At 37.5% G+C, this 13,780-nt stretch overlaps 1 protein-coding gene across 1 annotated transcript in view; it reads right to left on the minus strand.

The window, feature by feature from the left end:
* Positions 1–13,780, minus strand: part of LOC135994156 (uncharacterized) — a 90,652-nt gene that overhangs the window by 51,194 nt on the left and 25,678 nt on the right. The window contains exons 14-26 of the mRNA XM_065644491.1: positions 13,390–13,671; positions 12,207–12,362; positions 11,567–11,751; positions 10,604–10,786; positions 9,756–9,841; positions 9,401–9,570; positions 8,030–8,189; positions 6,910–6,989; positions 5,512–5,692; positions 4,239–4,394; positions 3,493–3,626; positions 2,366–2,524; positions 1,130–1,310 (exon numbers count right to left, since the gene is read on the minus strand). Of these exons, the coding sequence (XP_065500563.1) occupies positions 1,130–1,310; positions 2,366–2,524; positions 3,493–3,626; positions 4,239–4,394; positions 5,512–5,692; positions 6,910–6,989; positions 8,030–8,189; positions 9,401–9,570; positions 9,756–9,841; positions 10,604–10,786; positions 11,567–11,751; positions 12,207–12,362; positions 13,390–13,671 (2,113 nt within the window). The remainder of the gene's footprint in view (positions 1–1,129; positions 1,311–2,365; positions 2,525–3,492; positions 3,627–4,238; positions 4,395–5,511; positions 5,693–6,909; positions 6,990–8,029; positions 8,190–9,400; positions 9,571–9,755; positions 9,842–10,603; positions 10,787–11,566; positions 11,752–12,206; positions 12,363–13,389; positions 13,672–13,780) is intronic.

Raw genomic sequence — 13,780 nt, forward strand, 5'->3', positions numbered from 1 at the left:
CAGAAAAGCATCCATTAATTCAGTTCACTGTACCAAGCCGGCTGTTTTGCATTAATAAGGATCCAAGTTTTTGCACATATGGTGCATCCTAGATTTGAAAAAAATAAATCTCAACAGCAAATCTACACACTGAGCCAATCATTGCCCTGATTTATACTGCTTCATCCACTGAAGCATAAATGGTAGTGGCATTCAATTCATCTTAAGGGCTAAACGTCAGAAAACTGATTTTTGGCACACCACTGGTAACTTAACTTCTATTTTAGAAAGAACTCTAACAACGTAAAATACAGCTTACTATTATAAAGGCCTACTCCCTGTAGGGATATTTAAAAAAAATATATCTATACCTATATACAGTTGTTTAATGTACAGCTTAAAATACACCATTAAAATTCTGCTCAGTGTCCCATTTTCTAATGTTCTTCAAACAAACTTGATCACTTCCTACAGTAAAGAATTTTTTAAAAACATGGTTCGCTCTTTAGTCAGTTATCTCAGTCAGAAGCTAACAGGACATTACTGGTCTACATGAGGAGCATGGCCATCAAACAAAGTTATCCCCCTCTGCAGCACAGGAGAGGTTATGTCTGCAACACTGGATCTGGTTTTGGAGCCCCCAGATCAAGGTGGATGGTGAGAAACCAGAAAGGCCACAGCAGAAGGGCCAGGACAACAAGACCTGTGGCAAGGAGGGAGGGAGTCAGGCTTGTTTAGTCTGGCAACGGAACAGGGGAACCTAACAGCTACCTACAGCTACCCTGAAAGTAAATGGCAAAGATGAGGAACACAAACCCTTCAAAAAAGGCAGAGAATACACGGGACAATGGCCACCAACTGCACTTTGAGAGGCCAAGGAACTGCTGGAAGAGGCTAGACAGCTAAGCTGTGGAATGTTGGAGATTTTGAAAACTCAGCTAAGCCAAGCCACAGCAGATGTGATCTAGTGTTAGGAACAGTCCTGATTCAAGCAGGAGGCTGGGCTAGAAAACCTCCAAGGTCTGCCTCTTCCAACCAATATTTCTATGATTCTGCTACATACACACAAAACTACCTCACAAAATCCCAGCAGCAACTTTCAGTGCCTGCTTTTCTAATCACAGACTGGAAATGGTTTGTGGTACTTCACCTTCCCACTTCTTCAGGCCACTTCTGGATGCGTCTTTCCACTGCAGTCCAGCCACAAATGGCACGTGGTCATTATACTGCACCTCAAAGCTGGTGCTGCTCTGCAAATAAACCTGGGAGCTGTGCAAGTGCTGCAGCTGGGTTCTATAATTCACCTGTTTTTCCAGGACTTGCATTGTAAACTGTAAGACAAGTGAAGCAAATTTAAATAAAAACAGGATCTAACACACACACAAAGAGTAGCAGGAAGGTCACAGCTTGTGCTGCTGCTCTGTGCATTTGCTGTTCACTTTACAGCTTTTCATGCATGCTGAGCAGTTACAGACTGGGATTTCTTTAACATGCATTTCCCATATCTATTGGAGATTCAAAAAGGAAAATTTCCAATAATTTTAAATGAATTTACTTTGTTGGAAGAAGAAATCATAATTCTAGGTCAGTCTATGCTGGGATCACGGATCAATTCTATGCCTATAGGTACTACCTATGGAAATAGAACAATGACAATCAACCTCAGAAAACTGTTACCTGTTCTAAGATAATAACAAAGACGACCTGCAACTTCCAAGAAATAGTACAAATATTGACAGGAATAGTTTCTGTAGCTTCTGTAAGAACTTTCTACAAATAAAACAAAAGATCACAGGGTATACCAATATAAATAATTATTTTCTTTCTTTTTGTAGCCCACAGATTGTGCTTCAAAAGAAGGATAAACCCACTCTGAGGCTTTTAATTATACTTTACTACATGGGAAAACTTTTTACTGATGAAGGGTAGAAATCAATTCGTAATTAAAAAAAAAAAAGAAAAATAAGAACAGGTCTGACCTGTTCAGCTGCTGCATTCCATACCAACTTCCACCTAAATGCTGTAATATTCTGAGTTATTGTAACCTCCACCCTCCTTCCACAATGTTTAAGCAACCTTTATATATCTCTGCGATCATTTTATGTGCACAAACTCTGCAAAAAACTCAGACCACATTACACCCAAAATTTTTTAGTATTTAATAAACTCATTTACTGTCTTCTTCTCGTTCATTTTAAATGTCAGTGATCTACATGTGCCTGGGTTAAGACCTTACCTAACTTATTAGGTCTGGATATCTGACTTGTATTATGAATACATAACACAGAAAAAAAGTCTTAATAAATAAATTCATCCAAACCTTTTTCTTAGTCTTTTCTGTTACATATTTGAAGTGAAGTTCTTACTCTTCAACAATCATGATTACCTCCATGAAATAGCTGACTAGAGATGAACCGGAACTGTTCTTAAATGCTTGGCTGATGAGCAATTTCTTCTTGTTGTTGACTTCATCCCAGTGTTTCCCATAGCTCACTTCCACCTGGGAGGAAAGCCAAGATGCACTCGCTTCATGTTTCAGGTGAACCTAAAGAACAGAAACCACCTTGTTCCTGTAAAGCGTGCTTTCTCATTTATTCACTGCTGTTAACTGCCTCTAGAAATATTCCCAAGTAACAAGCAAGATTAAAGCAGAAAGGGTTGCAAATATTCCAAAGAAAATTGTTCCTTCGGAAGATATAAATTCAGTGTACAAAGCCCAAAACTTGTAGTCTGTGTGCTGCCAGTCAAATTGCTTTTCTCAACAGCTACAGTAACTGGACTCAGGTACTCCTGATGGGCTGGCCCACATGGATTCACTGTGCAGCTGCAAAGCCAGGCGAGATCTTGCTTCATGGGAAATCCTAACACTTCTTGGCTTCTGTCCAACTTGGACCAAATGCAAATCTGAAAGGACGCAACACTTCCCTTTAATTCAGAAGCTTATTTTTCAGCGAGCCCTCTGTTCTGCAGCAAATACCCAGTAGTGGTGATTTGCCTTTAAATTAACCTTTGTCTTTGTGCGGTCTGTAAATGAAGACATTTTAAACAGATCTGCTTTTCTGTGTGAAAGGGTCACACACACTGAAATTTCTAAAAAAGTATACAAATCTGCACCAGAAAAATAATACAAAACATTGTAAAATGCCTTATTTTACAGAAATAAATCTTCTGATGAATAAGCAAAGAGTTCCTGACTTTTAGTTACAAGAAGGATAAAACAAGATAAATCATAAACTTATTAATACTATTGTTTTATAGATAACAAAAAATCTCACAACATTCTGCAGAAGTTCTGTGAATTAATAGATTGAAAATTACATCACTGGAGAGTTCCATCACTTACAGCTATAATGGACTGCACCAATTAGCAGTTAACTAGATATCTCCGTCTACAAAGAAAGCAAAGAGAAACAAGAAGAAAAAGACAAAAATACCGTTTAAGCCCCTCAGCGCGTGAGTGACACAAAGGGACTCAGCGCATGAGTCCACAAGCGCTTTGCTTGGTACCTCTACCTTGTGATTATAGGTGGGAGTCTGCATACAGTGGAATTCATGCCCAATATCGAGTTTGTACATGCCATGTGTGCCTGTCTCCACTTTAATCTTCTGCCGTGTACTGCATTCATGATGAAGATTTTTTGCCTCTCCTGTTCAAGTCAAATCACAAAGTTACCTATTCAAATAAATCAGAAGTAAACTTTCAAAATGTTAATAGTATAAATCTAGTGCTGGCTTCAAGGTTTCTATTTTTCAAAAATATTAAAGTGAGATTTGTCTATTTCTATAGATATATACTTGTTGATTTATCCTACGAATACAAAGGAAAGCACATGTTGTACTGATGTTCACCTGCTTTGTCCCATAAAATTAATGCACAGTTCATACAGTGCAGCCAGAACACAGCCAACTGTTTCCTACAAATAGTCCCTCATACTTTGAAGTGTATGTATGCAAGCATTCATTTTGTATAAACACCTGAGAACACAAATTAATTAAGAGCAATTTCCATTGAAAAAGTGATTTTTAATCAAATGTTAGACATGCTTGTGAAAAGCACGTTAAGAAAAATTAATTGTTTATATGTAGACTCAAAGAGTAAAGTTTATCCAACTGAAAAGAGAAACTCATCATATGACTCAGATCACAGTTTAAGAATCAACTGAAGTCTTTCTTGTTAAGTGTCCTAATCATACAGGTAAATAATTTGGAGAAAAATGAGACAAAGAGAATGCTTTTACTTGCCCTCTTTTTCACTGTACCTAGGAGTCCATATTTTATCCTCAAACCATGAGACCACAAGCCCTCACGTTGCTGGAGAAGACCAAGGACATGAACTCCAAGCACACCTGGCAGGTAAGTCTCCCCCTCCAGTGAGTATTGTCTCAGTTTATCATCAACCTTTTTCTCCAGAAGTGCTACAAAAGGAATAGAAGTGATCATGCAGTGGAAGAACATGAAATGAGTTCAGCTAGTAAATGGACTATAACAGTGGGAAACACACAAACGTAGTCTGATCCTGTCTAACTGAGGAACCCCAGGATGTACAGCACACACTACATGTGGTCAACACAAAGACAGAACTGAATGTTCATTCTCTTTCCCCAGCTACATATACAGGCTGTAGATACTGCTTGAAGTTTAGTGAAATGCATCCAGCCAAAGGTGCTTCGAAAAGGATTAAATTCTAACAGACAAATCTTTTAATTAACTAACGCCTTACATGTGGATATTTACTTTGATATTAAGTCAAAGCAAAGCTGTGGGTTTGCAACAGAAGAACTGGTGCAGCCTAATTCTCAGGGGATAAGAGTTTGAAATCAGACCAGAACCATTTTTACATGCAGGCAGTGACAAGCCATGTGAAAGCTAAGGATGGCGATTCCACCAAAAGATGATATCCCAAAACCCAAACTGACATTCTTCATTCCTTAAAAGTTAGTTTTATTTGAAAATATTGCATAATCGTATGACATTTCCATGTCTTTGCCCTATGGAGACTACAGTGAGAAACACTACAGAAAAAATAAGAGCCTTGGCCTTAATTACTGGTTTATTCCACTATTAATTTACCTTGTATGAATTGATGTTATACAAATAGTAAAACCCTCTTTCTGATACTTTAACTTATATCTTCGTCTTTGTGTATTTCAAGATTTTTAGAACGACAGGTCTTAAGAGACAGTTAGATACATATGTATCTCTGCACTATTTTGTACTAACAGAAGTGAAAAACAGAAAATATTTTAAGAGCTGTTATTGTTTTGGTGTTGTTTTTGTTAAGTGATTCCTTACATCTTATTTCTTTCACCCTCTTCAACAGTAATTAAAAACAGACTTAAAAAACAATTTATTTTATAATTCCTTTTATTCTGGAACACATATTAATGCTAATTTATCAAGACTAATCATTTTAAAAAGCAGTCTTACTGATTTGAAAGGAACTTTAGAAATACGTGTCCAAAACCAGGCAACCCAAATATATATGGGCTCCAGAACTTACATTTATATGGCAAATATTTATTGTCCTCTAACCTGAAAGAAATGCAGCATCCTTCAATAAATTACTCAGGGATACTGAAAAAGCTATCTTCTTGCCAAGCTGTTTAGTGATGTTTCCTGACAGAATGACAGGACTGCTTTGCTTTATCAGCTTTATCTCCAGCTGGGTCATGTATCTGTGCTCTCCACTCAGCATCTGCAAATCTGTCATTCCCTACAATAAAGAAACAAATAAAAAACCAAAACCCAAGCCACTCAATCCTGCAAACTGATAAAGTTTTGAGAAAGCAATAGTATAGACTTGAGCATTTCAGAAATGAGAAGAGGAAGAGATTTTTTCTTTTTCCATACACCAAACAACCCCCCAAGTGCCCCCCCAAACCATAAAACTTGCTGTTAGTACATAATGGGGAGGAAGGATGGATTTGTTTTTCCAGTTATACAAAAATCACAGTGGTCTGAGATGTTATTTCCTTCACCTCCTGTTGGCTTCAGCAGTGACTGAAATCACTAAGAATGTTTCAATACTGGGCCAAAAAATAATATGGTGTTACTAAAAATATTGGCAGTCTCACAGAGGCAACTAGATTTAGGTTGGACTGGTTGCAAATACAACAATCTGCAATGGTAGTTAATGTTTGGGTTCATGAGAAATCTCCAAAACGTCCTTATTGAAATATTACTCTAGGAAAAAAAAACCAAAACAACCCTGTTAAATAACATGCTCTCTGTAGGAAAATGCAAAGTGTTTGAAGCTGACTGGCTTTGGAAGCCCACATAAGACCTGGCATCCTGCTACGGGTATCAATTGCATAATGAAAACATTGTTCAAGTCCTGGAATATAAAAAAAAATGTCAGTAGAGTTTCAGTGATAAAGCAAACAAAATTGCAAGTGGGAGTTCTTTTATTTCAGAGTTCAAATATTGGCATTTTCTTGCTTACTCTCCAGTGCTTTTTAAAAAGAAACAATTTTTGTGATATAAAGACCAGTATCTTAAGAGATTCTTACATATATAGAGTCCACAGAAGTGAAGAAATTAGTCTGGGCTTAACTCAGAGTCTTTAGGCATGGTCAGAACACAGACCTGAAAAACTGTGTAACTATATATGCACATAATGAGTCAAAGCCCACAGGAGTCAATTTGATCTTCTCTACTGACTTAACACTGGAAGCAACCCAAAGGTTTGAGTACATCTGAATGGGAAAAAAATTGCTTCAGATTATTCACACAAGCCATGCCTTAAAAGCTTTTAAAACACAGCAATTTAGCACTGAGTCTATCTCAAAAATATGTAATAAAGAGAACTGGTAATTTCTCTGATGGATTGCTCACAAAACTATTTTTCAATATATGTGTTTTTCATTGTCTTTCTTCTCTGTGCTTTTAAGTATTCATTCTAGTGTAAGAGCTCACGACCTGAAAACATACCTTAATGTAATATACATCTCGGTCATCTACTATCAGCTCCAGGTGTCCAATTTGTGAATTTCTGGAAAACTCAATTCTCCCTTGGAGAAAAATAAAACTGTTTACTTTTTCTAGACACACAGTGTTCAGCAATGCTTCATAAAACCGTACCCAAAATAATCACTGCCATTGTTGTAAACAATATATTTACAGAGTAAAACATAACAAATATCAGAGCAAAGCAAAAAAGTTAGGAACAGAGTTTGCAAAGGCATTGAAGTATCCTCAGAATAGACATCTAATTTTGAAGGGACATTCTGAGAATACTAATTGAGAAGAAGCAACGAAACTGTCTCCAACAAACCAGCTTAGAATTCTGGAAGAGATTTCTACACTTCCTTTAGGCCTGAGCTAAAGCTTGTAAGCAGAGTTGTGCTTTGAAGATGTTTCAGATCATCATGCATGCAAAGCTTTGCACAGTGTTTAGTAAATATTCTTTTTGAAAATAACCAGGATTAAAAAAAAAAATCTGGAGGGACAAATTCTGAGTAGGTGATATGGTAGAATACATTAAAACAAAACATCACTTGACTAGCATTTCAAATAAGCTGAAATATGTTGCCTAGATTATTACCATATATTTACCAGTTTGTTTCATCAATGTGTTTGTTGATTTTGTTTTCTATGTCACACTGTGATTGAAATGTTACTTTTTAATATAATGCACAGCAATATCATAGTCAGTACTTAAACTGATTTGCCAACAAGTAATTTTGTATCATAACTAACAGAATACAGAAAGCTAAAATTCAGGAATAGTAAGGTGAGTTTAGCATATGTAAAAGCCTACAGAACAATCCACTGTGTTCCCTAGCCTTAACTTCATCTATACTGGTAAGCGTTTTCCTCTTTAATGTGGGTTTGGAAACCAGGTACTGAGCCCTCTGACTGTGCAAAAATAGCCTTAACCAGGATGCAAAACCCACTGGGAATGGGTGTTACCTAAAGACACAAACTGAATGGCTACCGCACAGTAACGTAGTGTTAGCATTAGATTACCAACTGAAACATATTGATGTTTCTGTGTTAATTCTAATAAAGTTCCCCTAACTGGCATTAATCAATTGGTTGAAAAACCCACCATCAATCTCGATTTTTTTCTTAGGTTGTATAAATTGGATTCTGAATTTCTTCTGTGGGACACTAAAATTTAGGTCAACACCAAGATCCCTTTTCAAGTCTGACTTCGGAGTCCCAATGAAGAAGTGAAAGACAGCTTCATTTGGGATCCATGAATCCTCCTGAAAGAAAGGTAGAAAGGATAACCCCATTTGCAATTGGCACAGCATTTACAAAACCATCTATCACACTGAGTTACAGCCCATGACCGTAGCCACCTTAGCCGCTACAATAATTTTTCACTTATCTGCTTTTCAAGACTTTTAGGAAGAAATTTCTGTTTTTCCCAGGCTGTATTTTCCACTCCCTACCCAGTGCTCATCTCAGGAAATGGTGTCTGAACACCTTGAATTTCACAGCATACTCACCTTCTCTTGAAATTATGCGGAATCCTGCCAAATTTTATGGAAAATCAGACCACACTTGCAGTTAAAAATTAAAGCTCTACAGCTCAAGCCTAAGTGACCTGGATTTGGCAGGGGGATACGGCACACAGCACCATGGCCCTGCAGGGGGTGCCTTAGTTGAGAGTTTTGGCCTTGCCCTGCCTAGAGACGTCAGATTCTCTGGCAGAGAAAAGTGCCTGTTCCATTTCCTGCTTTTATTAAAGTCAGAAAAATAAAATCATGATGGGGAAGCTACTCTGCTTAGTGCCTTTATCTCACTTAGAGATACAAAGCAGTGTGTAAGTACAGCCAAAGCCCAAACTGTCTCCTGGTAAAAAGCATTAGCTCAAGCCCAGCAGCGCACTTGGGCTGTGATGGAAGATAAGACTCCAGCCACTGCCCGCATTAAACACCTATATTATCATTTTAGAAAAAGCCATAAATTCTTACTGTCCCCTGGAGAAGCTGAAAATCATTCCTTCCCCAAGTTTGCCCAAACGAACATATTAAAACAACTGACAGCCTTCTGCAGTGGATTCACTGGAGCCTAACTTCTACTTTTAAACTAGATGTTTAATGTAAATTAATGATTAGGGGGTTGAAGTTTTTTGTCACAAAGAGAAACAAGTCATCAAAGTGAGGCTGGGTTGTTTAGCACTGGGTACCAATTAAAAAACCCTGGTCTTTACTTCCAGCTCTATCACTCTTATCTAACCAAATGACTTAATATTTGTGTGTGCTGTTTTCTATACAGAAGTAGTATGTACCTACTATCAGCATCAGGAATTTGTTTTCACCATATTTTCCCACTATAATGTGAATAGTAATAATAATAATGTAGATCTTGAAAGTCAGTTAGGTTGAATATACAGTACTGAGATATACCATCCTTTCATCAGCACAATAAACTAAAACTAAAGCCAAAGTAAAGCGTGCCATAAGGGTACCTGAGGAATATAGTGATATGCAGCTTCCAGAACATACTGCTGCAGGCCTCTGTCTTGCTTAGTTAATGTGACAGCCACTCTCAAAGGTCCAGTAAGTGGGAAAACGAAACCACTGGCTGGGTCAGGATATGACATTTCAGAACACAGCTGCCAGCCAACAACCTGAGACACTGGTGAAGGACAACGGTTGAACATTCAGTTACAATGACAAACAGAGAAAACAGGCAAATGAACATTGCACTGAAGGCTTTTTAGAACTAATACGTAAAAAAGATATTTTCCTGAATAAAATGATCTGATGTGGACACTTCAGAATGATCAACCTTTCTAAAACAAACATAATAGCTAGACTCACCTTCCTCCCTAGTGCAAGATCTGGTTTCTGCATGGTTTTGGAAAACATCTTCTGTCTCATCCACCGTTGTGAAGTAGAGTTTAGAGCTACAACCAAGAATTTCAAACAGTCACTTAAAAACAATTATGCTAACGTTACAGCAATATTTAAACAAAATTTTCAGTTACATGCCATCTTCTCCCACATGGAAAAAACAAGAAAGATTAAGTTCTGCTAAGGTCAGTCTACATTTCCACTAATTCGCATGGATTTTTCTCCACAGTTTCCATGTTTAATCTGTCATTATCTTGGTATTCTTCTGCAGTTCTTCACAGTTAGTATTAGATTTCTCTGCTCTGAGCAACTTGGTATGGTCAGCTTATTGCAACTCCACTCACTTCCTGGCTTCTACGTATTTTTTTTCCCCTTCGGCTATGTATGGATATAAGTTTCATTCTAGTCTTGCGGTTCTTGCAGAACTTCACTAAACTATTTGTACAAGAATCATGTTCTCTGAACTTGATGAGAACGAGAGGTAATGCAATATCTAATCAACTCTACAGTCAGGCTTTTGTTCAAATACAGCACAATGCAGGTTTGTATACAGGGGAGTTTGAAAAATTCATTTACGCCTTTTATCATAAGGCTTTGATTTGAATGTATGTTTTTATGGTAAAACAATGTAAAATGCACAGAATAATCTCCCCTTCCTTTTCTTGTGAATGGCAGATTTGGACTATAAGTCAGACTGAAACAAGTTGTTTTCTGACAAAATATATTTCTGCTCTTAATGAGTCAGCCAGTTAAGTTCTGATTCAAGAAAGTTACCACAGTTACTATTTTAGGAAGATGTCCTTGCTTAATCTTACCTGAAATTGATTATCTCCATAGATTCTTCTGGAGTGTTCAAGAAAATTTTGAGCTCTTTCCCTTTTTTTACCTGGATTCCTCCATCAAGACTAGTAGATGTCCTCATTCCCGTTAACCATCTTAGGCCGGCATGCCCCAGAGTCCCCACAGTTCCCATTTGGACAGAAAGCTGGACAAATGCACTGTTGAAAGATTCAGACATATATTCTTGTATGAAAAGCACTTTCTTTTTAAAGCACTTAATTTAAACCACAGGCTGCTTATCCTCTTCAATAAATACATAGTGTTTGATGATGTAACACATTGTATTCTAACACTAGAATCATGACAACTAATTTGTTTCAGGAAATAACTGAACATGTATATGTACGCAGACATACACTTTCTAATACAAGTATAGTTTTGCTATATCTCGTAAGTAAGGGATTTGAACCCAGACTTCAGCATGAAACATCTGGAAAGGGAAAGCAATCAGGATTGAGTATCATGGTGTAAGTTTATCTGTCTATACAGTACTTATGAAGTTCAGTAAATGTATTCAGTATGTATAGAAAGCTACAATAGCCAGGTAAGGAAATACAAAGTTAAATCATCCGCTGGTTTGTAGATCCATAAACCTGTAACTGCACGTCTGATGCTGAGAAAAATCTAAGATGCCATCCCCGTAACAGGTAAAGCATTCAAAAGATCATCTGCATGCAAGCATTTGGGAAGTTTATTACAGCTTAAATCAGTACTGGAGAAGCACAGCAATAGAGTTCAAAATCAGACAGGCAGGATAGGAAACCAGTGTTGTCCGTATAGCATAGTGACCATTGAGCAATGTAGCACTGATGACTGCTTGAATTCTTCAGGAATCTCCTAATTGATTACAACGGGCACTCGCACAAAACTTTCACATCAGGAATTGCTACTTGAACACGAGGAATATGTGAAAGTGACGCATTTGCAGCAGTTATTACCTTGGCTTGATATACCCATTTAGAAAAAAATCTGACTGTTGTTTGAAATCTGCATTCCCTTTGATTTTTATGTTGATTGCTGCTGAGGCATTGACTGCCAGCTGAACAGGAAAGCCTGAAATTGCTGGAAACTGCAGTTCTTCAGTGGCCAAACTCAGCCTTTTATTAAACTGGACCTCTTGCCCCTATGGTGAAAAATCCCAAACAAAGAAAAAATGGAATTTTATTTTCCATAATAAAAGTCAGCATTTGATTATTTTTCCAGATTTAACTATCCATCTCATTTGTCTGCTGAGAAAGCGTTTTTAACGAAGCTGATTTGGGAAATAAGGTAGAAAGCAGCCCAAAGCCTGCATGTGACCTGGGTGTAAGTTAGACACTAGTCCTACCCCAGTTAAAGAATTAGTTTTCATTTAAGCATGGATGGATTTGAATGAGAAAATAAAGAGATAACAATCGGCAGACAACAGAACAAGTCCTTGCCTAATGTATTGAATGTTGTTTAAACCCAATATATACTAGTGTCTTTTAGAGTTCAATTTAGAGAAACACTAAGTAATATTTTTTACCTTTTATGTATCTGTCAGAAAATAATTTCTCAAGGCATTTACTTTCAAGTAGAAAAAATGGTTGCTTTTACCTTCAGAAGTCTGACAGCCAACTCAGCCAGATTTAAAGAATAATGTTTCATTTGTTTTCTTAAATCTTCACAATCCAAGAAGCTAAGTTCATTTCCAAAGATTTTCACGCTTAGCTCACATTTCAGCACCTCCTTTCTTACCATTCTCTCAGTGAACTGACATGTGATAAAGAAATAAATCAGAAAGATAATTATGTTTATATTAATTTCCTTTCTAACTCATAATAAACAATTCCTCAGTGTAGGCACTGTTACTAGTAAACAGACATTAGGCTCCCTTTTATAAATATTTCAAGATCACTTAAGACCCTGGATTAGCACTTGCTCTTTCCAGCTCAACTTCAGCTCCATACCACACCAACTGACTGTCACTAGGAACACAGATAATGTCTAGTCCTTAGATGACTGGGCAAAAAGAGAAGTATTGCAATACATACCCACCAACAGATGAAGCTTTGAAAAATACTGTCTCAATTAATACAACATTATGGGTGCCATGATTGCTAAGTAAACTGCTAAGAAGTAAAAAATTTATGTTTTCCCTCTTTATGAATCAATGCAACAGCAACACAACATGAACATGAGCTTAGACTGTAAAAACTAACTCTGAGACGATAAGTCCCAAGAAGAGAGATGGTCTAAGACAAACTAAATAAATCATGGTCCTCAAGTTTTACAGATAATACATCAACACCTGAAGTCAATTCCCAAAGCTTTCCTGTTATATACATAGAACATAGCTCTCTCCAAACATGGGTAAACACACAAAAGGTCAATGTAAAATCTGACATGGAACTGGGAAGTCAGATTGCAAACAGCATGACTCAGGAACTTAACATCAAGCAGCTGTTTACAGTGCCGCAGAAGTCAATAGACAATACGGCATCAGTATAAAGAGGATAAGAGTTCAAAATAATGAGAGGAAGCCCAAAACACTGGCAACATACTCCCCTGGCTGAGCGCCATTGTCCTGAGACAATAAAACAATGTGAAAAGCTGAAGATCAGGCTCTTCATTGCTTTGCACTTTATGCAGCTGTTAAGTTCTCTGCAAGTGAGTGGAAGGAGTTACATACGCTTTATGCACCCGAGTCACAGTACTACAGAGCAGTTGTCCTGTCAAGATGGGCCCTAAGTTTAAGGGGAATGTCATTAACTCTTCCAAGATCTACAGAGCCAGTTACCTTTTTGACTAGCTCACTCATCTTACTGTACTTTCTACCAGGACAGCTCTGGTTAGCTTTTCTCAACTTTGGCTTGCCAGACGCAGTCACAAGCTGATCAGCGGGGCTGTATCGCTTCCAAGTCAGCTTCTTCTGCTTGACTTTTCCTGTTGTTTCCACGGGGTTTTCTGACTTGTGGTTTCTTTCATTAGTGTTGGGAAAAAAATTGTCACTGAAAGTAGCAGACTTCTGCCCAAAAATCTTCTGCACGAGGGCTTCAGCATTCTCAAATCGTATACCAACCTAGGGGAAAGCACACGGCATTGAAAAGCCTGACACTGAGATGTATAAGCCATGTCTGGTTCTATAGGCAGAAATAAAAAAAATACATCCAGACGCAACCTTTAGGCTT

Source organism: Caloenas nicobarica, chromosome 14 (assembly GCF_036013445.1).
Source record: "Caloenas nicobarica isolate bCalNic1 chromosome 14, bCalNic1.hap1, whole genome shotgun sequence".
NCBI classification, from domain to species: domain Eukaryota; kingdom Metazoa; phylum Chordata; class Aves; order Columbiformes; family Columbidae; genus Caloenas; species Caloenas nicobarica.